Below are 24,806 nucleotides of genomic sequence, written 5' to 3'. Positions count from 1 at the left end.
TTTCATCCACATTATAGACTCTTTTTGAATAAATGCTACTTCCATATTCCTCACAGAAGTAATGTCAAATTCGGAAACAGGTTTCTGTGGCATATATGACTTGTATATTGACTTAGAAAACCACAAATTAAAATTATCTGTTGTATTTTTATTTACACCTCTGCTTTACAGTGTCTTATATAGAGTTGAACATACAGTAGATAGTCAACAAGTACTTTTTGACTGAGTGACTTTAAACTAAAAATTAAATTCCTGAACACTAGCAGTGAAAAGTCAGTTTACCACCTAGCCTTTTAGATGTTGTTGTAGTATATAAACTAATTAGACATTGGTTACCATACCAGTCCAAATACAGACATGCCCAAATCTGTCTTGTATAAAATCTGCAGCCTTTGATCAGTGTTATTTTTCAGTATATGCATACATATTTTATTTTTAGAGAGATCACATTTTATGGGTACAGTCAATATTTGGACCACTATAGATTACTGAAATAGTGAATGTTGAAATAACTTTTATTCTTTCTTAAAAATACACAAAGTAGAAATCACAGAGATTGATTTTAGTGTCAGTTTAGCAAACCAAAATGCCAGTGATCCATATTTGGGACTACCAATTAGAGAAGAAGACATTAAAATATTAAAATTAATGTGATCCATATTTTATGTATTTTAAGAGAAGGAAGCAAAAAATACCATAAATTGAAAAATTTAAATAGAAAATTTTTAAAATAAAATGAGCATTTGAATATTTTAGTGCTGTTGGGGACTAATGCCTACTGTGCATGAATTTGAAGTTGATGACCTTTCTGAAAGATATATATATAGAGACAGAGACAGAGACAGAGACAGTTTTGGTAATCATCTAGCATCTATGAAGCACCTACTAGGGAAGAGAGCAAGCATTTGTTAAGTGCCTACCATGTTCAAGGTATTGTACTAACTATCCTCACAACCCCGTGAGGCAGGTGCTACTAGAATCCCCTGGGTTTTTTCATTTGTTTGTTTGTTTGTTTGTTTGTTTGTTTGTTTGTTTTTTTAGTTTGGGAAACTGAGACAAACAGAGGTTAAGTAACTTGCTCAGGGTCACACAACTTCTAAGTGTCCGAGGTCAGAGTTAAACTTAGGTCTTCCTAAATCCAGGCCCGCTGTGCCACCTAGCTGCCTAAGTGCCAGACACTTGGAAAAGGTTTTGTTGCACAGATATTTTCATTATAAATGGACTTACCCTGTTTATATAATCATTATCCTCTAGGTCCAGTAACACATTACTGCTTAATGAAGAACTTGGTAAAGTTCCATTATGAGAATCTGAAAAGGATTATGGGACATGGGAAATGTTTTGTTGTGATAGAACTTTGTTCAAAACAGTACAATATTAGATATTATATTCCCAAGCCACGGGATGTGAAGATGGAACATGAAAAGTAACCAAGACTCTTTTTTGGTGAATTAGCAAATGGGGTGGGGAAAGTTGGGTAACGAGCATTTTATTAAGCACCTAGTCTGTGCCAGGCACTGAAGCACTTTTACAAATATTACTTCATTTGATCCTCCCATCAAGCCTGCATGGTCATTGCTGATTTTATCCCCTTTTCATAGTTGAGGAAACCGAGGCAGAGGCTAAGTAACTTGCCCAGGATCACATAGCTAATCAAGTGTCTGAGGCTAGATTTGAATTAGTCTTTTTGATTCCAGGCCCAGCTCATGGTGCACTATGGCGCCCCCTAGCTACCTCAGGGAAGAAGTCTTTGGTCTTAGTGGGGAAGAAGGGAAATGCCCCCCACCCCCATCCTGCATCTGCCATTTTTGCTCCCTTTACCTTCAAACATCTCGATCTTTTTGCATTTTGTGATGATGCTAGTTTGGACTTACAGAATAATTGTTGGGTTGTTTTTTTTCTTTTTCTCTTGGTGTGAAACACCAGGGAGCAGTGAGTTGGGATATATAAGGTAGGAAAAGTCCTCAGTCAATCAACAATTATTTAGCAGCTACTATGGGCCAGGCACTATGCTGAATTCTTAGGGGTACGAACATGGAAATGAAACACGGATTATCTTCCAGAATGGGAGACTACACGTATGTACCTAAGTACACAGAGAGTATATACACAATAAATCCAAGGTAGTTTATGAGGGGGGAGGCACTAGCAACTGAGGCAGCAGATGTCCAGAAAAGCTCCATGTGGAAGGCGGTCCTCAAGCTACACAGCTAGTCAGCTACTTTTGTTAGGGAGTTAACATGGCAGAGACAGGAAGTTGATTCATCATACCAGATCAACAAAGCCCTGTCATAACAGGCCATCTGCTGGGACTGTGAAATAGGTGTGTTAGCACAGTGTTTGACATGTAGTCAGTGTTTGATAAATGTTTGTTGAGTTTAATTCTATAGCCTTCATTGTGACACTTTGGTGTAGTGAACAGAATGCAGAATTTGGAGGCAGGAGAGGATTGGGTACTAACCCTGCCTCTAACACAATTGTTATGTCTGTAGGCAAGTGACCCAGTCTCTCTGGGCTTCACTTTCCCCATCTGTAAAATTAAGATTATAATACCAGTAGCACCTATTTCAGAGAGAGGAGAGTCAATTGAGTGTGTGTGTGTGTGTGTGTGTGTGTGTGTGTGTGTGTGTGTAGAAATATATACACATGTATGTACTTATTTACAAACATTTTGCAAACCTTAAAGGACTGTGTAAATGTCACTTATTATGTTAATAGAATTCAAAGTAGTTAAGGAAATAATGTTTAATCTGAAATAAGAGAAGGTAAAAAGAACAAATGATATTTATTGTAGAATATTTTATAAAAGTTGGAAGGAGTGCTTAGAGGCCATTGTTCCTACTTTATCTTCCCACTGCTGCATCTTTTACTGGAAGCCTTCCCCAACCACTCTTGTTCTAGTGCCTCCCTTCTGTTAATTATTTTTTATTTATCCTGCGTAGTTTGCTTTGTATATACTTGTTTTTATGTTGTTTCCTCACTTATATTGTAAGCTCCTTGAGGGCAGGGACTGACTTTTTACCCCTTTTTGCATCCCTAGTGCTTGGCACATGAAAGATACTTAATAAATGTTGATTGATTGATTTCTCCTCTTTCTTTCCTCAAAGCCCCCATAGCATTTTCAGATCGCTGCTGCCAAAAGTAATTTTTCTGAAGTGTACGTCTGATCATGGGATTCCCATATTCAACCAGCTCCAGGGGCTTCCTATTAGCACTAGGATAAAATGCAGACTTCTCTGTTTAGCTTTTACAGTCCTATGCACTTCGGCTTTAGCCTATCTTTACAGCCTCATTGGACATTGCTCCCCCTCCAGCCTTCTCCAGCCTCTCCAAACCTGTGTCCCTTCTCTCTGTTCTGTACACACAAGGCTCATCTTTTGTCTCCACGCCTTTCCCTTGGCTGCGTCACGCCTGGAATGCTCTCTCTCTCCTCATCTCTGCCTCAGTCCCTCTCTTCTTTAAGGTGCATCTCAGGCACCATCTTCATTTTCTGAAATGATCCCCTCAACTGTTAGTGTCCTTTCCCACTTTGAACTTAACAACTTCCTCTATATAGGATGTATTTACTTTATATTTATGTTCTTGCCATCTCCCTTATTAGAATTAGAATGTGAGTTCCTTGCCAATGGGGATTATTTCATTTTTTGTTCTCATATCCTAGGTGCCTGGCACATGGTAAGTGGTTAATAAATATTTGTTGACTGATTGTTTGAATGGAAATAGTAATCTACTTATTCTTGGGAACTTGTCAAGCGCCTTACTTCCAGGCTTCAAGACATTTTCCTTTGGTCCCCAGATGCGGAGCTGAGCTGTCCTGTTAGCTGAAATTGAGCCTTACAGTCAGTTAAAACCCCAAGGCCTTTTTCACTTGTACTGCTGTCAAGCCAAGCCTCTCACATCCCATCCCCACGCAGTGTTTTTAGACATATAAGTACATTATTTTACATGTACACCTTCGCAATGACTTATTTCTACCCATTGTTCTAGCCCAGGGGTGAGGAACCTGTGGCCTCGAGGTCACATGTGGCCCTCTAGGTCCTCAAGTGCAGACCTTTGACTGAATCCAAACTTCAGAGGACCTTGCTCTAGCCTATCAAAAGCATCCTGAATTTTTATTCTGTCATCCTGCCATCCACCCCTCTGTGATCTCCCAATTTGATTAGGGCAATGCATGGCCATGTGAACAGAGGCTCCATCCAGGTGGGCATTGATTCGTTGCTTAGAAATCTTTGAATATGATTACTTATTCTGCATGCTGTGGCTGTATGTGATAGTCCACATTTCTCCATCACAATACATTAACTCTTCTCTTCTCAAAATACATTTAGATCTTTAGTAATCACTTGTTATACCACTCTCTTAGCTTCATCAATAAAGGAAATAGACTTATCTGGTGTTATTGATCTTCATGAACCTATGCTTTTTTCCAGTCCTAGCTGATTTCCTTTTTTTAAGTTCTCTAATGTAGTTCTGTCAGTCTTACCAGGCCATAAATTCTAAAATCAACTGTTTCTTCCCCTCCCTTCCTATGCTTCCCTTTGTTTTCTGAAAACTGTGATGATGTTGCCATCCCTCCTTCTTTGGGTACCTTTCCTCTTGTCCATGATTGTTTAAAGATTAATGACAATAGCCCTGTAGGGCCCTGTACTTTTATTTGTATTTTTTTATTTAACAAGGAACATGGATGCTGTGTTATATTACAGGTCTTTTTTGTGTCCATGGATAAGATTATATGATGGTTATAGTTTGTTTATTGAAATTATTCATGTTGATTGTGTCCCTAATATTGAGCCATTCTTGTATTCTTGATACAATTCCTTTGATTATAGTCATTGCCTTTAAAAAATGTATTGCTGTACTCTGTTGCTGACTTTTTATTATTGAATATTTTTGCATTTATATTTGTTAGTGAGATTGTTTTTTATAATTTTCTATTTTTCTTGTATTCATCATGTTGCCCCAGGCAACTTTTAGTTGGTTATCTGTGTAGATCAAGAGATTTCCCACTCTGATAGAATTGCAGGTCCTTAAGATACTGACGTATTTACTAAGTAAATATTAGAATCAAGACCACATGAGTTTCATAAAAAGAATTGAGTAGCATGCCATCCTTTTTGCTGTCTAGAGATTGTTTATCTAGTATGGCAGTTCTTTGAAGGTTTGGAGAAATTTACCCATAAACTTTTCGGGAACATGTGTAAAGTCATTAAAGAAAATGACTTAACATTTCTTCCTCTGAAATTGGTCTAAGCCTTTTCTTGTCATGTCCTTTTTTTTGGTAATTTATATTTTTTCCAAATGGTCTTCTATTTCATTAAAGTTCTCCAATTTCTTAGCATGTAGCTTATATATAATATTCCCCGAGGGCATTTTAAATTTCTTTTGTTCTTCTTGTGATCTCTTTTTTTTTCTCACTTGTATTTTCTTTCTCCTTTGTTATTGAAATTCGTTAATGGTTTGTCAGTTTTATTGGTTGTATTTTAAAAATTCAGCTCTTGAATTAATTGGATCCAATTCAATTGATTTAATAGAATTTTTCCATTTTCTAATCTTTTTGCTTTTGTCTCTCTCTTTTTCTACTTCCCTTTGTACTATTATTACTTGGTTCTTTTTCAGATTTCTTTAGGCACCAACTTAATATAGTTTTTATTTTTCCCTCATTAATGTTGCATGCATCCCACAGATTATGATAAGTAGCACATTAGGGTTATCAATATCATTTAAGTACAGATATTAAAGCTTAAAACTACTAAGATTTTTGGGACACCCTATATTCTGTTACCATTTTAAAAAATTCTTCTCTAATCCCATAATTGTATAATTGTTTCCAACTAACTTTTTTTTTTTAACTTTACATGATTCAGCAAGCATTTATTAAGAGTCTGCTGTGTGCTACACTTGGCAATATCAGACAAAAATGAAATAGCCCCTACCCTCAGGAATTTTATATTAGGGAGGGAGAAGGCAAGGGGGCACAACAGGCACACACATAGGTAAATAAAGTCATTTGGGGCAGGGTGGAAAAGCATTGACAATTTGAGGGATTAGGGATGGTTACCATGTAGGGGTAGAGCTAAGCCTTAAATGGTTGAGAATTAGAGCCACCAGCCTAGGGGACAGCTTCATTCATGCAACATGCATCTATTAGTTGTATACTATGTGCTCAACACTGTCCTGAATTCTAGGGCTATTAATCACTTTATTTCTAGTTTTATTGAGTGATAATTTGATCTGAACCTAGGTCTTAATGACTCCAAGGCTGACTCTGACGGCAGATGTTACATGAAATTTTTGTAGCCTCTCCATTGTGATGCCCCACTTTTAGCTGGTTATTTCTTATCACATTAAAAAACAACAACTGACCATTTAAAAAATATGCTTAGTCACAAATTTTCACCTTTTCCCTGTTATAATATAAAATATCTATAAAAAAAGTCTAACTTATTTGTATTTTTCTTTTGAAACTTACATATCTTGCTTTGTAGTCTTAACTATAGATAATGACAGGCTACTAGGCACTATAAAAGGTAAGGGGGAGAGAGGGGAGGAGAATTAAGCTAAATCAATCCCTAACTAACCTGAAGGAGTTTATCAACTAGTATAAGAATAGAGAAAAAACACCATATTGTCTTTGTTTCAAAGGAGGATTCATTTGGAGGTGGGATGGCAAAGGTAGGGACATATATAGTGAAATTATTGTGTTGTAAAATATCATTTGTAAAACTTGAATTCCTGCACATCCCTTTTCATTTGTGTTAACCAGATAAAGAGAGAATATGAATCTAATTTCTTTGATGTGTTTCTTATCCAGTTTATTTTTCATATTTCTTCCCCCTCTTTTGGACCTAATTTAATGTAGAACTTAGTAGTTTTGTTCTTTAAAATTATTTTAATAGCAGATTTTTTAAAAAGATCAAATTGGAATGGTTTCTGATCTATTCATTATCAATTGGATTAGTTTTGTTCTTTCCCTTTGATTCTGTGGATTTTGTTATTGTTTAATGTATTATGAGGAAAAGGACCCATGGAGGCACCATGGTGTAGTGGAAAAGGTCCTGGCCTTGTGGTCAGGAGACCATGGTCCAGTCCTGATTACCCTGCTTACCAGCTGTGTGATCCTGGGGAAGATGTGTCTTCATCTGAAAAATGAGGATGTTGAACTACGTGAGCTTTAAGGCCCCCTTAAGTTCTAACAGCCAATGAGTGGAAGGATCCTTTTTGCTCCTTGATTTTTTGAGGGTCACTGTGACCCTCCCAGAGGGTCACCTCTGGCTTTAAGTGACTTGAAGTTGAAGTGCCCTTGGTTGTACTTTATCTGAGCTTGGGGACAAACTCAGTGAGGCTGACGAACTGTGTACTTGCCATGTCTTCCCCTCGTCTTGAAGTGACGTTCCTTATGGACCCTTTCCTGTTCCATCCTTCCCAGTGTAAAGATTATTATCCTGGGTAGGAAAAACAGAAGAAAAAGAGAAGTCGAGTAGTTCTGCTTTCTCTCTGTTGTCTAGTATTATATGTTCTATCCTGCTTTGATTCTCCTTTTTTCTCTAATATGGCTGTGCCTGCTGAGCAAAAACACTGGTGGGTCCATCTGAGCTAGAAAGGCTTCAAACCTGGGTCCAGCTTAAGACTGGGTGTGATTTTTGGGGAGGTCTGAAGACCAGGCTAGATCAGTTAGATCAGAGGCTTATCACAAGGTTGACCAGAGAGTGATTCATTCTTTGACTCTAACCCCTCATGAAGACCTTCTACTAAAGCGGTAGAAAAGTCTTTATTAGTGAAAGAGCCACCCACCCCAGGCAGCTCCTCAATCCTTGAAGTACCAAAGGGTCTGCTTTCAGGAGAGTGTTCTCACCAATAGGTGCCTGGTCAGTTGAAGTCCTCTCACAACCACAGGGCCCTGCTATGCCAAGACCATCATTTTTTCTTCTGGTGAGATGGTCGTTAATGTACCTGCACTGTAATCTGACTTCTTTTTCACCTTCAATCAGTCCAAATCCATGTGCTGTCTCTCCACGTGCTTCCCATCACTGTTCATATATCTCCTCCCATGTGTATGTTCTGAATGTGTAGTATTGCTCCCTGTCCCTTTTCACTACTCTGCTGCATGTGGATAAGGCACACAGTTGCCTAGCCACAAGCTAGACAAAAGTCACATCCCATCTGGGGTAGCTTTGTGATACCTGGAAAGTCAACTTTACCTCTTTGCTTTAAGATCTGTATTTCATCTAGTTTATTATCCACACTATGTATGCATTTGCAGATAAATATCTGAGGCTGTGATTTTTTTAGAAATGAGTGCCTTTCTTGGATATTGTCTCCTGAGATCAGTATGCTTGTCCTCATCACTAGTATCCTGCCGTTGCCATGCCTGCTACTCTGTGGTAGTATCTGGAGTGCTGAATATTTATAGGTAGTTTAAAGCTCTCTTGATCGAGTCTGGCTCTATAGACCCTCACTTTACAACCCCTGACATGTAATTGGTTGCATACCACACATGAATCAATGGAATGCATTTATTTTGCGTACTTAGTCAGACATCCTGATTTGACCCATTTGGGTAATTACTATTTTTGAATGATGAAACTGAAGGGGAATTACTACTCACAAGATAGACAAAGGCCCATCTTTCCTCTTCCTGTCTCGGGGTGGGGTGGGGGAGCTGTGAGCATAGCAATCAGTCAGGTACAGGATTACTTACTCATGGTACAGAGTTCATGGGACTCAATGGAGAAAGCATGGCCTCTACAGGCCTTCATCTAATTGGAAACTACTTTGAGTATGTAACCTCTTGATTTGTGATGGGGCTTACTGTCAGTGTTTCAAATTTAGACACGTACATTACTCTGTGTGTATGTGTGTGTGTGTATGTGTGTGTGTGGGGGGAGAGAGAGAGAGAGAGAGAATGAAAAATAGAACTTGAGAGAGAGAACATGTGTATATTTGCCTTGGAAAAGGGGATGGTGCCAGAAAAGCCTTATTTCATGCATAAACAGTTTAGGCTTATAGATTTTTTAGCTTTCTGTTCTCATGCATGTATAATTTCAGTGAAAATATTTGTTTTGAAGTTTCTTATGAAATGAGTCCTTGATTCCATTTCAAAATTACTGAGAATCATATTTTTGTGAATGTGCTAATTTGATGATCCATTTTTCCTAATTAGGCAGCAGATGGATTTCTCTTTGTGGTCGGATGTGACAGAGGAAAGATACTATTTGTTTCAGAGTCGGTCTTTAAAATCCTCAACTATAGCCAGGTATTGTTCATATTCTTGTTGATGATGAGCAATTTTTTAGCCTTCATAATTGTGGTGATGAGATACCCTACAAAGTTCAGCTCTTTGCCACAATAATTATAGTATACAAGCTGCATACAAAATGCTTTGACTTTTTACTAATATCTTCCCTCTGCAAATTACAGCTTCTCTGAGGGTAAGTTAATTAAACCTGGGGATCTGTGAAAGTGTATTTATCCATGGGAATGTGTGATTCTTCTCATTAATGAATCATTTCTTTTTTTTACTACGATAAAATAAACAGCTCAATTCCATGTTAGGGATAAGGAAGCATAAGGGAGAAAAAGGAGTACTGAATATGAAAATCATAGGACACATGTGCACATGCATGAAACAGCATGGTGTTCATAAATGAATGGGAAAAACACAGGATATTGAGTCAGAAGACCTGGGCTATAGCCTTGGGTCTGCCAGTTACTACCTGTGTGACCTTGGGCACATCCTTTCATCTCTCTGAACTTAGTTTCCTTCTCTGTAAAAATGAGGAAGTTGATTGAAATGCTCATGTTTGTTGGAATCCATTAAGTTCATATTAAAAAAGAAAATTTACTTTAAAAAAAAAAGGTGACCTCTAATGTCCTATTTGTCTTTGAATGTGGTGATCCTTAAGAGCTTTTCTTTATAGTAAGATTATATATGCAGAAAATTGCAGAGTTATAATTGAAACCCTAAAAAATAATAATTCTTTGGATTTTATAGTACTTTTAACTTTTTGGAAGTGCCTTCACATGCAATGTATCATTGTATCCTCACAATAATTCCAAGATAGGTAGAATTTATTATCATAACAGTTTTTACCATAACAATATCCTAAGGAGAAAGACCTAGATCAAAAGATCACATAACTTCCTAATATCATACAGGTAGTGAGTGGTAGAGCAAGGCCTTGTACCCAGGTCTCCTGACTTCCCGCCCTGTGCTCTTAGAAGAGATCTGTCCCATCAGAAGGGGAAAAAAATGGCAGAAATTCAAAGGAAGAATATCTCCCAAGGAAGCTCCATTAAAGCCTTTCTCCAGTTCTTCACCTTGACATGGAAATGACCTTAAACTTTTGAACCTGTGCTAGTGAACTTTAAGGTTTGGAAGGTCCTAGCAAGCTGGAAGACTTCAGGTACTAGCTCAGTGATAAGAAAGGACTAGCCCACTTACGCTCAGAAAACCAAGTGAAGTCTTTTTATTTGGGGTGAGGGCAGGAGTGGAGATGGGAGGACAACAACCCATCCTGAATGGGTTTTGATAAGCATTGGCAGAAGTACCGATATCAGTGAAATCCTGGATCTTTGGAAGTAATTAGGATTACTTGGAATTTGGGAGTGAATTGTATTATACCACCTCAGAGTAATAGAAACCATTTTTGCAAGGATACTACTACCTTCCCATTCAGGATTTATTTTTTGATTTCTTTATTATAAGAATCATATAATAGCTGTTCATGTCACTCTTCTGCCCAGAAGCCTTCTGTGGTTCCCCATTGCCTCTGTGGTAAAATGGAAAGTCCTCGCCCTGATGTTTAAGAATCTCCACCATCTGGTTCCCACCTTCCTTTTCAGCTCTACTCCTATTCCTGTCATTCACGGACTGCATTCCAAGGCCAACTGCACTCCTGGCTAGGCCCCAAACTCCATACTCCATCTCCCTCATCATCTTTGCCTTTCAAAATTCTTACCGTAATAATAACTTGCATTTGTTTGGTTCTTTAACATTTGCAAAGTGTTTTCCTTGCAACAAACTTGGGAAGATGGGTAGTACAATTATTATTATTATCCTCATTTTCAGATGAAGAAACTGAGGTTTAGGGAGATGAAGTGATTTGTCTTTGATCATATTATTGTGAATGTTGGAGCACTTCCAACCTAGATCTCCTCCCTCCAAGTATAACCGTCGGTCCACCATGCCACATTACCTGTCTGTATGCTCCTCAGTGAAGCTTTGCATGATCTCCTTATTAGTTAACAAGATATTCACTCACCTGTGTAAATGCTGCGTCTCTTAGTAGAAGAAAAGCTTCCTGAGGACAGCGATGGTCTTGGTTTTGTCTTTATCTCTTCAATGCTGAGAGCACTACCTTGCATATAGTAAGTGCTCAATAAATGTTTATTGAATTGAATATAATGGTTTCTAACTAAAAGGCACATGGCATTTGCTCCTTATAACAACCCTGGGAGATTAAGGGGCATAAATATAATCTCCATTTGACAGAGGAGAAAACTGAGAGAGTGGGTAGTTTTACCCCAAGTCACCCTGCTCGTAAATGATGGAGCCAAATCCACGTGTGGGTTTTTTCTAACAATACTATTCTGAAGAGATTCTTAACTGGAAAGTTCAGAAGTTCTCATGTTTAAACTATATAACAAAATGTACAGACTTCATAACATTTATTTGATGATTTCTATTCAAGGTGCTATTTATATTTAACATAAGTTTTTAACATTTCATATCTACAGAATGATCTAATTGGTCAGAGTTTATTTGACTACCTACATCCTAAAGATATTGCCAAAGTTAAGGAACAACTGTCTTCTTCGGATACTGCTCCAAGAGAAAGACTAATAGATGCAAAAAGTGAGTAATACTATTGTCGTCATTTTATTCCGTGTTCTCAGCAGTCTGTGTTTTCATTGGAGTGGGTAGTTCTCCATTGGAGTAGGTTGCAATCTCTTTTTGCCTTAGTAGAAAGGATGAGTTGGTGTAGCTGAAAAAATCCATCCTTTGGTAGGCAGCCAGTGAGATGTGATGAATATCTCAGAGATTACATGGTCTGCTTCTTGGGAAACATACATCTGTGCCCACCCTTGGCCCCCCGCTCAGCACCTTTCCAGTTTGGTGTAGGGCTTCCTAGAGCGCGTCCTTCACTGGCACAGGCTCTGAGAACCCAGGGTTGCTTCCAGGGCATGATGAGAGGTACAAGAGGAGGAAGACAGATAAAAGCTTGTATTCAGAAAACCCTTGCAAAGACGACTCTTCTCTGGGGTTACGGTAAAGCAGATGGTACATTTTATAGACTAGGAAATGGATAGTTAAGAGAGTTTGAGTGACTTGTTCTGAGTGCACAGCCACTAAGCCCCGATGCCAAGATGTGGCTGAGTCCAGGCTTTGGATTCAGAAGCATTTAAGGCAGACTGTGCTGCCTGTCAAAGAATGACTCATTCCTCCTACACAAACCCCTTCTGTAGCAGAGTTAGATAAAGAAGTCATGTTCTTTATAAAATTCCTGTAGGTCCTTTAAACAAAGTCAATATTTACCTTGATGTTTCATTACTTAATTGTGATGGTGGGCACAAGGGAGGACAGACAGTAAAGGCTATATTGAAAAATGTGGTTCAGGGTGAAGAAAGGCTTCAGGAGTCTTATGGCTATATAGTGTATCCTCTTCATTTTGAGGGTTGAAAGCCTCTGGATGTAGTAAGCACTGCATGGCTTTTTAAAAAATTGATGTCTTTGGTTTTTATATCACCTATATTTACCAAAGTGTCTCTCCTCCCACCTCCCTCCACCTGGAGCCATCCCTTAAAACAAAGAATTCTGAAAAGAGAAAAAAAAAGCTATCTTAAAAAATAAATTGCTGGTGGACACTGGGGTCATGTTAGGATCTACTGTCTGTGCGTTGTCACATCACCCACTGGTTTGAACAAAGGTTGAAATCTGTCTCAAATAGAAGAAAGAATTTGAGAAAACACTGGATATTCTTTTACATCTGCTCCTGTCTGACATACTTAACATATGCTCTCTACTCTGAAAAATGGGAAATGGACAAAATTAGACATCATCTCCATTACCATTTCTTAGTTCAGTTTAATCAATGGAAAACACTTACTCTAATGAAGATGCCAAAAGAGTCTAGAAGCAGCCAGAGCTAAAAGCAGTGTAGGGTACAGGTTCATTTAAAAAATATTGTGGATGGTAGATTATGAGCTGTGATACTTCAAAAGACAGTTGAAGGGCAGATGAGCTGACAGACACCTTGGTATGAGGCCCCTCCAAGTCATATCAACCTGAGAGAATTTTGAGATGAAAATACAAGGAGAGCAACAAATAGTGAGACAGGAAAGCAGTCAGACCTCACTAAATCCATACCCAGAAATAACTGGTTTAAAGGCACTCACGAATCTACTGAAGGCATCCCAAAGAGAAGATTTATTCTCAAGTCTTAGCAGTAGGAAAGGATAAGTAATAAGATTCTCATTTTCAAAAAGTTATGTGTTTTGCCCAAAGTTATTCATTCAGTCCATCAACAAGTACCTACTATGTATCAGGCACTAACTGTGCGAGGTACTGAAGATAACGAAGACAAATGTGAAATATTCCCTGCCTCTGTGTGGTGTGTGTGTCTGTGTGTCTGTGTGTCTGTGTGTGTGTGTCTGTGTAGACAAAATAGAAGGTAATTGGTTGTGGTTGTTTGTGGGGAGAGTGGAGAGAGGACAAGTAGTTGAGAGGCTCAGGGAAGGCCTCACATAGATGGTGGCACTTGAACTGAGCCTTGAAGGAGACTGGGTATTTTAAGAGGCATTGGTGAGAAGACAGTGTAGTGCCTGCCATGGGACAAGGCAAAGACACAGATTTGAGAAAAAGTACCAGTTTGAGGCCAGCTTGACTAGTGGAGAATGTGTGAAGGGAGAAGTAATGTCAGTCAGTCAGTCAGCAAGCATTGTTATGTGCCAGGCCCCATACTAAGTTCTGAGGATACAGGGAAAGATGAAGGTGGTCCCTGCTCTCAAGGAGCTCAGTCTAATGGATGGTTAATGATGAGGAATGGAGACTGGAAGGATAGTTTTGAAGACAGGTTGTGAAGGGCTTCAAAAACCAAGTGCAGATGTTTGTATTTTTAGAGGTAATAGGGAGCTACTGGAATGTACTGAGTAATGGAGTGACATGACCAGACCTATGCTTTAGGAAAATCAGCTTGGCAACTGCATGCACAATGGATTGGAGTGAGGAGAGGTCAAAGGCAGCTTCAGTTGAAGTGTGTGAGGAAAGACAGGACAGATTCTAGAGATGTTGTGAAGGTAGAAATAACAACATTTGAATTTATTTTGATAAGGAGGAAAAGGGGGCATTACAAAAATATGATTACAGGAGATGGAACTTTGTGTGTGAGGAAAAGTAGGGTAGGATGGCAAAACCATGAAATGTGGAGAGGAGCAATATGGGAGAAGACTGGAAAGACAGGAAGAAGCCTGGTTTGGAAGAATTTTAAATGCCAAATTCAGAAGCCCAAATTTTTTATATTAGATCCTAGGTAATTTTTAGGTAATAAGGAGTAGGAGGGTGACATGGTCAGGCCTATCCTCTAGGAAAATCACTTTGGTCACTGGGTGGAAGATGGCTTGCAGTAGTGAGAGACTCAAAAAAGTCCAGTTATTGCATTAAATACTGTTGCACAAGTCTGTGGAAGAGGTATCATAAGGACCCATTGGGTGGTAGCTGTGAGTTCATAGAGATCATTAAACTCATGGGAACTGATGAGGTCACCAAGTAAAAGTAGAGAAGGGAAAGGGGCCAAAGACAGAGCCTTGAGGTACTCCTGCAGGTAAGGGGTATGATCTGGATGGTGAACGAGCAAAAGAGATTGAAATGGAGTAGTCAGATAGGTCAAAGATGAACTGAAGGACAGTGTCCCCTAGAATCCCAGAGTGGAGAAAAGTACCCGGAGAATTAACAATGGTAGATGCCATGGACAGGTGGAGAGGGATGAGGATCAAGAAAAGGCAGAGATCTGACAGGGAAGAGATCCTTGGTGACTCTGGGGAGAGCAGTTTCAGTTGAATGTTAAGGCTGGCAGTCATATTGCAACAGGTTAAGAAGTGAGAGAAGCATAAGTCGAGGTGACTGTAGACAGCTTTGGTAGGAGCTTGTGCCAGCCTCAGTGCCCCATGATCCACTCACTGCTGCTCCGTGTTCTTTCCAGACAACAGTCCTCAGAGTGGGGCAGTGGACTGGGTGGACCTAAGGCCTCTTCAGTCAGGGAGGCTAGGATTCTGTACATGATGCTTTCCAGTAGTTACAGTCCTATGTGTTTCTTTGCAGCTGGACTTCCAGTTAAGACAGATATAACCCCTGGGCCTTCAAGACTATGTTCTGGAGCCAGACGTTCATTCTTCTGTAGGATGAAATGTAACAGGCCTTCAGTTAAAGTGGAAGAGAAAGATTTCCCCTCAACGTGTTCAAAGAAAAAAGGTAACATTTGATCAGCTTTGCAGAAATGGTGCACGGGGTGGGAGTGTTAATATGGAAAACCTTCAGAGAGTATGAGGCATTTTAGGTATTTTCCTCCTGGCAGAAGACTTCTTTAAAGGGTCAGTTCTAATCAGTGCCATCAGCAGATGGCATGGTGACCCCGAACTCCTCTGCTTTTCTTGTGACTCTGGTGGGCAGGGGTGGCTGGGGAACATGGAAAATGAATGGCCCAGAGTTGTAGGGCCCCATACTTAGAACTCTAAAATGGAGAACTTCAAACAGCCTCTACTCTACTATGCTGTACTCATTTTGAGAGCACTTTTCACAAAAACCACAAAGACAATTCTTTTTTGTTCCTTATTCATGCAATTCGCCCAATCCTCCTGCAAGTGGGAATGTCCCCTATTTGTAATAGAGAAAAGGAGCCAGAACTGGAAGCAGGAACAAAACTACTGAACACTTGGACCTGGGCCAACGCAGAGAAAAGGAAATGCTTTCACTTTCTGGTTTTGTTTTTTTCCTCTTTGGCTCGGTCATCAGGAGTTCCTCCAGTTATAACCAGCCTCCCTGCTCCTGAGGCCCTGATGTCCAAGGGCACTCGGGGAAAAGGACATCCTTTTGACTTTCCTTTCCTAACCCAAATGCCATAAGGATGACCACTGTATAGGCGAGCTCTGGGCTCCAAAGGCTATGTTGACACCAACTATGGTCTTTGTTCTCTAGCAGACCGAAAAAGCTTCTGCACCATCCATAGCACGGGATATTTAAAAAGCTGGCCACCCACAAAAATGGGCCTGGATGAGGACAATGAACCAGATAATGAAGGTTGTAACCTCAGCTGCCTTGTAGCAATTGGACGGTTACATTCTCATGTCGTTCCACAGCCAGTGAATGGGGAAATCAGGGTGAAATCTACAGAATATGTTTCTCGCCATGCAATTGATGGGAAATTTGTTTTTGTGGACCAGAGGTAAGAGCCTCCTTGTAATGCTAAAGTAAAAATGGTGACAGAAAACGTGCAGTTGGTAAAACTAAGCGAATATAACCATTTGCCTTTTCTTGTTTTTGCTAAGATGATTCTCATCACCAGGGTCATTAGAAACCTGATTACCGGATATTTGCTGTAATTCATGAACACTTGTGGACACATTTATTTGATGATTATAGTTAAAGGTGGTTTCCATAGTAATTTCTAGCACACCTTGGAAAACAATAACCCAGCAACTTAGAATCTTGGAACTAAGAAGCATAGCATTGCCTCCTCAGGTTTTCCTAGGGTACTTTGCATGGGACTCTTCTTTGCCTCCATCACTCCCTACCTTGTATTTTATTTATCTAAGAATACCTTATAAAGTATAAGGTATATACCATATGTGCCTTAGTATATATGGTAAACTCTTTGAAGACAAGGACTGTCTTTTTTTTTTTTTTTTTTATTGGTCTTAATCTCTCCCATCCCTTGCTCATAATATGTACTTCCTAAATGCCATACTGAGTTGAATATCTGAGCTAGAAAGGCCCTCAGAGATTCATCTAGTTCAAGCCCTTTACAGAGCAGAAAACTGAGGGCCAGCTAGGGGAAGTAATTTACCCAAGGCCATTCAGGGGGTTAAGGACAGAACTGCCCCTCAGCTCAGGTCACTTCTCCCTGAAGTCCAAATTCCCTGGCTGGCTCTTTGTGATCTTGATTAGGCAATTGCCAAGCAGGACCTGTGAAATCTAAGATTCTTTATTTCCATCCAGTGCTCTTTTCCTTCCCCTACTACATGCTTATGAAAGTATTCACCTGCAGATTGCACATTGACCACTAAAGACAGCTACTGGGTTGATGCAAGAGAAGATTTATATAATTGGTGTCCAATTTTAATGTTACCAAGGGGCTAATAAAATTGAATCTCTGGACCAACATTTGGACTTTATGAAGAGCTGTCTTCTAACTTGTATGAATGCTATTGTAATACTCTTAAAATATTTTAAAGACTTTTTTTCTCCTGTTCATGTGCCCTTTGAGAGCTTTTAAAATATTTGATTGACTTCCAATAGCTGAAGAAAACGTTTATGTATGAAGCTATTTGGGGAAAATCAGCATGGCTCTTGTTTCTGCAGCATCCTGCTATGCCTCTGAACTCATTTTGCCTTTTTGCAAATGTCATTTTTAGGGCAACAGCAATTCTGGCGTATTTACCCCAAGAACTTCTAGGCACTTCGTGTTATGAATATTTTCACCAAGATGATATAGGACACCTTGCAGAATGTCATAGGCAAGGTAAGATCTCCAGTGTGTACTAACATTTAAAAAAAAAATCAATGGGCAGCTAGATGGTGCAGTGGATAGAGCTCTGGCCTTAGAGTCAGGAGGACCTGAGTTCAAATCTGGCCTTAGATACTTGACGTTTATCAGCTATGTGACTCTGGGCAAGTCACTTAACCCCAATTGCCTCACCAAAAAGCAAAAAAAAAACAAACCAAAAATCAAGAATAGATCACATAATCTCAGGATAAAACATGTTCTAAGCAGTGGAAGGTGTTTGCTTTGGGAAGCAGGGTCCACAGGCCAGGATCCACTCCTCCAAAATCCACAGGGATCCCAGCCTCCACTGAGGCCCTCTTTGGGGCATCGAGGTTAATGGAGTTCCTGAAGGCTGTGTCAGTAGAACACAGGCTCTGGTAGGTCCTACTAAACTGGAAAGACTTAAAGTAGAGGCATGGTCATTATTATTAATAATAATAGCAGTAGCTTAGCATTTCTATGTAGCACCTACACATAGTGCCTAGATGACAATGCAGTGCCAGGCACCATGCTATGCATTCTATAAATGAGGAAGCAGAGGTAGACAGAGGATAAATGACTTGCCCAGGGTCACACAGCTAGTAAGTGTCTAGGGCTGGATTTGAACTCAAGTCTTGCTGACTGCAGACCTGGAGTTCTGTTCTGTGGCACGAAGACCAGCTTCGCTAGGCTCATAGGGTTAGAGTTAGCTGTCTGGTGCCATGTTTTCCTAATAGTGGCTTAATGAAGAGAGTCACTAAAGCTATGTGAGATGGGGTTTTGGGGGGGAAGGACCCAAAGAGATACAATCACCTCCATCAGAGTGAAGCCCCAGAGGGTCATATGGTCCAGAATAGCTGCTCCAGGCCTGCGCTGTCCCAGAGACAGTCCTTGGACACCAACAAGTCTAATCCCCCATTGGGAGCAGAGGCCACTCAGCTTCAGAGAGGGAAGGCAGCCTCTCGCAGGTCCCCTCCCAGCCCGACAGCCTGGTCCTGCCTGCCACAGGTTGTGCTGCCCCTCTCCTCCCTCTGATGGATGTAAAGCAGAGTGTGGGTGCTTAGCTTTTACAGGCTTTGGAAAGTAGTCATGGATTCCCAGTTCAGTGGAAACACTGTTCTCCGAAGCTGGTGAAGGTTCACAGCTCTCCCATGAAGTTTTTACTGTCTAGTGCCATAAACTTAACAAATGACAGTGCTATGTACAATCCATGATTCCTTTGGTAATCTTCATGGCATTTTCTCTTCCTTATTTATCATGCCAGGTGGAAGAAATAGCAATGTTCACATTCTCTTTACATTTTCAGTTTTACAGACAAGAGAAAAAATTACAACTAATTGCTATAAATTTAAAATCAAAGATGGTTCTTTCATCACACTGAGAAGTCGCTGGTTCAGTTTCATGAACCCTTGGACAAAGGAGGTGGAATACATTGTCTCAACCAACACCGTCGTTTCGTAAGTGTTCCCTTTTTACCAACCTTGTCTCCGAATACGAAAATGACTTCGATTTGACTTTGCTTATTGGAGTGGGACAGAAAGAGAAAGAGAATAACACTTCCATGCTTAAATAGACAGAATGCCCCAAGATTATCAACCAAAGCTAGTGTGGGAACCAAAAGAAAGGCAGTAGGGGGAGGGAATAAGCATTTATACAGTGCTGACTACTGATCCTCACAACCTTGTGAAGTAGGTTTCACCTCATGCTCTCTCCCCTCCCTATCGCAGTTTGTGTAACTGCAACAGGAAGTAACTAAATTAGCCTTCATGTAAAGCATGAAGATAAAGCTATGTTGATGTGTGTGTTCATTTTCTTAACTTTAGTATGGGACTCTTTCTAAAGCTGCAATTTTTTTTTAAAGATGGATTCACATCAGCACCAACTTTTAGCGGTATTATCTGGAAGATTATAATTATTGACTTAAAATAATAGAGTAGATGGAACTCAGTGGGAGTAGTACAGTCTGCACAGTTAACCTTTTGAGCCTCCCCCCCCCCCACTGTAACTACATGATCTTCTGGTCATGACAGAGGATGAGCAAGGAGCACACAGCAGATTCCCAGCACAGCCACCAGGGTAGCCAGGGTCATAGCTAGTGCCAGCACCACTGGGGAGTGGACTAAAAAGGCTCCAGAATGGAGATATAGAAAAGCAGCTGATAGCCACATATTACCCATTATCAAGGAAGCCTGTCCTAAAATGTCTCATTTACTGACCTGTCAAGGTCCAGAAATAGCAGGGTCACGAAATATGATGTTAGAAAGGACTAAAGAGGCTGTCTGGCCCAGTCCACGCCTAATCTCTGCAGCATCCCTGACAGGCAGCCCTCCATCCTCTGCTTGAAGAACTCCAGTCGGGGTGATCTACCACCATCTAACGCAGCCCATTCCAGTCATGGTTAGCTCTTGCTGGCAGGAAGTTTTTCCTTAGGTTAAGCCCTAAATCCATCTTTCTATAACTTCTACCCTTTGTGCTTAGCTCTACCCTCTCATGTCAGCCTTAGGTTCACTGATTTAGAACTGGAAGGCATATTAGGGGCTTTTTGATCTACTCCCCTTTCCCACCCCCCACCCCCCCATTTTCTGGATGAACCCACGGAGACAAAGAAGCATGAAGTCCCTTCTCCAGGATCACAGTGGTAGTAAGATGTTGCCCCAGGATTTATCTAGAGCTCTTTCCCTTGTACCCCTCCCCAGCTCTAATCCCTCTACCCCTGGGCAGTCCTTGGCATAGTGGAGGACAGCTCTCATGTTTTCTTCCCTGCCCGGCCTCTAAGCTTCTCTTCTCTGGGCTGCCTAATCTCACCGTTCTTCACCATCCTGGTTGCCTTCCTAGACACTCTGTAGCTGATCAATGTCCTTCCTAAAAGCATAGTGCCCAGAGATGAACACCGTGCTCTAGCTAGATGTGTTCTGACCCCGGAGGAGTGCTGAAGGCTAAGACTTTATTGGCTTTCTTGGCTACAGCTCATGCAGCTGTCATGTGGCACTGTTGACTGACTGACTCCGCCTCTAGAGCTTCTTCACAAGATCTGCGACCTAACACGCTTCTTCCTGCATCTCACACTTTTGAAATGGATTTCTTGAACTTCAGGGTAGGACTTTACATTTATCCATATTAAAGTTCATCTCAGTAGATTCAGCTCCATGTCCTAGCATATCAAGAACCTTTTAGATCCTGATTCCGTCCGACTTATTTGCTCTCCCTCCCAGCTTGGTGTCATCTGCAGTGTCATGAGCATGCCATCTGTGCCGTTCTCCAAATCATTGATAAAAATGCCAAATGGCAGAGGGCCAAGGTCTCATCCCTGGGACCCTCCACTGGAGACCTCTTTGGACCTGACCATTCAACCAGTTCTGATTACACTAGACTTTACTGTTTATTGTAGAGCCTGTATCTCCATCTTGTCTAGAGGCATAGCATGAAAGACAAGCAAATAAATGCTTTGCCAAAATCTAAGTAAGCTATCTAAGTGGCATGACCTTGTCTCAAAACCAAATGGTTTTTTCATCACTGCTACCTTTTCTAGATGTTCATTAATTATCCCCTTCATAATGTTTTAGATTTTGCTAGGAAGAATTGAAGTCAAACTCACTAACCTAGTTTGCTCAGTCTCTTCCCCTTTGGAAAATGGGATACTTGCCCTTCTCTAGTCCTGTGGCACCTCTGCCATTCTCCAGGATCTTTCAAAGATCACTGACAAGTAGCTCAATAATTCTGTCTGCCAACGATTTCAGTACACTGGAATGTGGTTCATCCAGGCCTGGGGACTTGAATTCGTCACTGGCAGCTAGGTGCACTCTTACTGTCTTAGAATTTTTCCTGCCTGTTGTACCCTTTCTAGAGGCCTCGGAGGAAAAAAAAGAAAAGAAAACAGAACCAAACTAAGAGTTGAGCAGTTCTGTCTTCTGTCATATTAAATTATCTTCAATCCACCCTGATTAGTGATCCTCTTCCTTCTTTAATACCATTCTTTTGCCTGATAATTTTAAAGACTATTTTTGTTGTTGTTGTTATTGTTTTGTTTTTTTTAACACTGTCAGCTTTGGCCTGAGCTTTAATACTCCTGACATCCTTTTAAGACCATGCCATGCTTTTGTTTTCATCATCTTGTTACCAATCAGCCCATGCTTCTACCCTCTGTGCATGTTTTTAAAATCCAGGTTGGTATTCTGGATTCCTGTGTATCCATCAGTCTCTTACACAACTCTCCTTTTTCTTCATCATTGGAATTATTTCTCTTTGTGTCTTCAGATTTTCATTCTTGAGCTTCCCATCCCTCCAAGGCTAACTTTGCCTGTAAAATTTAAAACACGGAAACTTATCTTTTTTGTGGACCTTTTGCAATTGGGGAACATGTTAGACAACACCTGGGATTTCTTTTCTCTGATACAAATTCTAAGATGTTGTGGTCAATTCCCACCAAAGTTCCTGTCATTTATACTTCCGTAGCTACTTGTGGGTGAGAATCAAGTCCAGAATAGCAGTTACCACTTTTTTGCTTCCTCTACCTTTTAAAGGTGAACTATCAGTAAGGCAAGTCCATGATTACTGATTTTGCTAAGGTGAAAGACAAAAAGTTCTAAGTAGGCATGACTCACTTTCTCTTATTGCTGGGATGTTCACAGAGCCAACGTACTAGAAAGCGGGGACCCAACTTTCCCACAGCTTACAGCTTCCCCCCACAGCATGGATAGCATACTGCCCTCTGGAGAAGGTAATTATGTTCTTTGGGGATATTGAGGCTAGCCTCACATCACATTCTCTATTGTAATGGGACGGAAGGAGGGAGGAGGGGGGGAAGGAGGGAGGAGGGAGGGAAGGAGGGAGGAGAGTGGGAGGAAGGGAAAGAGGGAGACACTTCCATTCTCTTTCCTAAACAAATTGGGAGTATCAAAGGATCCTTATAGCTTAGATTTTTCTGTGAATCCTAGAAGGTTTTTTTAATTTTTTTTTTAAAGTTAAGTGCAGTTGTTAGCCCTGTAAATCTCTCTCTCTCTCTCTCTCTCTCTCTCTCTCTCTCTCTCTCTCTCTCTCTCTCTCTCTCTCTCTCTCTCTCTCACACACACACACACACACACACACACACACACACACACACACAGAGTTACAGGCGTCCATGTTCTTTGTCCTGTACTATGAAAAGAACACAACCACAGGATGATGAATTTCTCCATCAGCCACCACAGTACTTGAAAACTATTTACGATCAAAGAGGGACCACTGACCTGTGCCAGTGGAAGAGGCCCCCACCCCAGTGAAGTTGTAGATCTTTGAAATCTTAAACTAAAATAGTATAATACAGGTTCTGAGATGTTCTGTGTCATAGAACTAGCAATTGTAATTTGTTGAATTCACTTACTCTAAGGGAAAATAGCACTTTCCAGTTCCGTCCCCTTTCTCCCATGAATGGGCAACATTCCCGTGAATGGTTCTTTCCATCTTTCTTTGGTATAGGTGGACAGAAGAGGAGCCATCCAACTGTTCCTGGAATTCCAGGTGGAACAAGAGCTGGTGCAGGGAAAATTGGCAGAATGATTGCAGAAGAGATCATGGAGATACATAGGTAGGTAGCAGCCTCTAATCTGCTCCCCTTAAAATGAAACAATTGAAGAAGTTGGCCCTTGACACAGTGGTCCTAGCGTCCCTAAGAAAATCATGACAGTCGAGCATCATGTACAAGGAATCATTTGAGGTGCCTCCGTTGTCATTTGGTGTTTGGGACTCAGTTAGCTGTGTGCCAAATCCCATTCCATCCTAGGCCTGGGGACTACTTTGTAGGTTGTACTAAGGCAAAGAAGAGTTGGTTCTGGTGACGGAACATCTCACAACATAGTATAATCCCTCACTGGGAAGGGAGCTCTGATATCGGAATTCATGAAAATGACCCAGAATAGTTCAGAATATTAGGGACCACCATGACGGAAATTAATGAGGAGGGGCATGATAGAAGGTTCTTTATGAAAAGACATGGAATCGAGGGATTCCTGAATTTAAAACTTAATGGACCAGCCTCATGAGATAAAGAGTCAGTTATTTAACCTCTGGGAAGGGAAGCTTCGGGAACTTGGAGAATAGAAATGCTCTCAAATTTTCCTTTTGTGATGGATGCTGGCGTCTAAATGTAGGAAGCCCAACTACAGGGCATTGAAAAGCAAGATGTTAACCTGGCCTGCAACAAACACAAAGAGGACAGAGGGTGGAGTATGGGCTGAGAAGAATCCAGCATGAGGTTTCAGCAGGGTTCCCTCAAGAATCTGTACAGGCAGCTAGGGGAATGCTGTCTCCAAAAGGGAGCTAAGTTTACTGGCAGTTGTACAGCACTGGTCATCTGGCCGAGGGTATGTTTTCATAAAGGAAGTATAATTAAATACCTGAGTCCTACTTGAATAGGTATGATGTGGCAAAATGGCCAGACCTCCAAGGGGTCAGGATCAGAATCACTGTGACCTTTGAGGACAGATCCATGCTGATACACACAGCTGAGTAGTTTTCATGGGAGCATACTCAGCCCCACCCGGCCAAAGAAGGGGGTCAAGTTTGAATCTTAAAATGGACAGTGCAGCTTTATTCTAGACTGCAAGTATAATGATTGAATTCATTGATTTACCTCTTTGGCTCTGGTTAAGGAGATTTTGGGAGCAAGGATAGGGGAAGTGATAACTTAAAAGGTTTCTCCAGCCTAATAGACAACAAAAGAATGAAACCAGCTGACTGTCTGTGCCATTTGAAAGTCCAAATACCAAACCCAAGATGTTTGTGAAATGCCTGACCATAGGAGAAAGTGTTCTCCAACCAGAGTTTGAATCCCTTCTCTCCTTCCTTCCCAACTCTCACTATGACTTCCCACTCAAGCCTTCCCTTTCTGTGACAGGATAAGGGGGTCATCACCCTCTAGCTGTGGTTCCAGCCCATTGAACATCACAAGCACACCTCCCCCTGATGCATCTTCCCCAGGAGGCAAGAAGGTAAGACTTCTGAATTCTACCACCCACTGTGGTCCCCACCTCCTTAAACCTGAGGTCTCAAAGAATGGAACTGAGGTCACTGAACAATACAAGAACAGCTTTC

The 24,806-nt window shown here is 40.8% G+C and overlaps 1 protein-coding gene across 4 annotated transcripts in view; it reads left to right on the top strand.

Moving 5' to 3' along the window:
- ARNTL (aryl hydrocarbon receptor nuclear translocator like) overlaps positions 1-24,806 on the top strand; it is a 90,714-nt gene that overhangs the window by 59,254 nt on the left and 6,654 nt on the right. For 3 of the 4 annotated variants that reach the window (XM_027852604.1, XM_027852602.1, XM_027852603.1), the window contains 9 exons: positions 9,161-9,253; positions 11,737-11,854; positions 15,317-15,466; positions 16,190-16,436; positions 17,626-17,732; positions 19,042-19,192; positions 22,364-22,452; positions 23,193-23,301; positions 24,610-24,703. In XM_027852604.1, coding sequence (XP_027708405.1) covers positions 9,161-9,253; positions 11,737-11,854; positions 15,317-15,466; positions 16,190-16,436; positions 17,626-17,732; positions 19,042-19,192; positions 22,364-22,452; positions 23,193-23,301; positions 24,610-24,703 — 1,158 coding nt within the window. The remainder of the gene's footprint in view (positions 1-9,160; positions 9,254-11,736; positions 11,855-15,316; positions 15,467-16,189; positions 16,437-17,625; positions 17,733-19,041; positions 19,193-22,363; positions 22,453-23,192; positions 23,302-24,609; positions 24,704-24,806) is intronic. The other variant, XM_027852605.1, reaches the window with a different exon arrangement.

Source organism: Vombatus ursinus, unplaced genomic scaffold (genome assembly GCF_900497805.2).
Source record: "Vombatus ursinus unplaced genomic scaffold, bare-nosed wombat genome assembly UNPS02009770.1, whole genome shotgun sequence".
Lineage (NCBI taxonomy): Eukaryota > Metazoa > Chordata > Mammalia > Diprotodontia > Vombatidae > Vombatus > Vombatus ursinus.
This window is presented reverse-complemented; position numbering and strand designations above follow the sequence as displayed.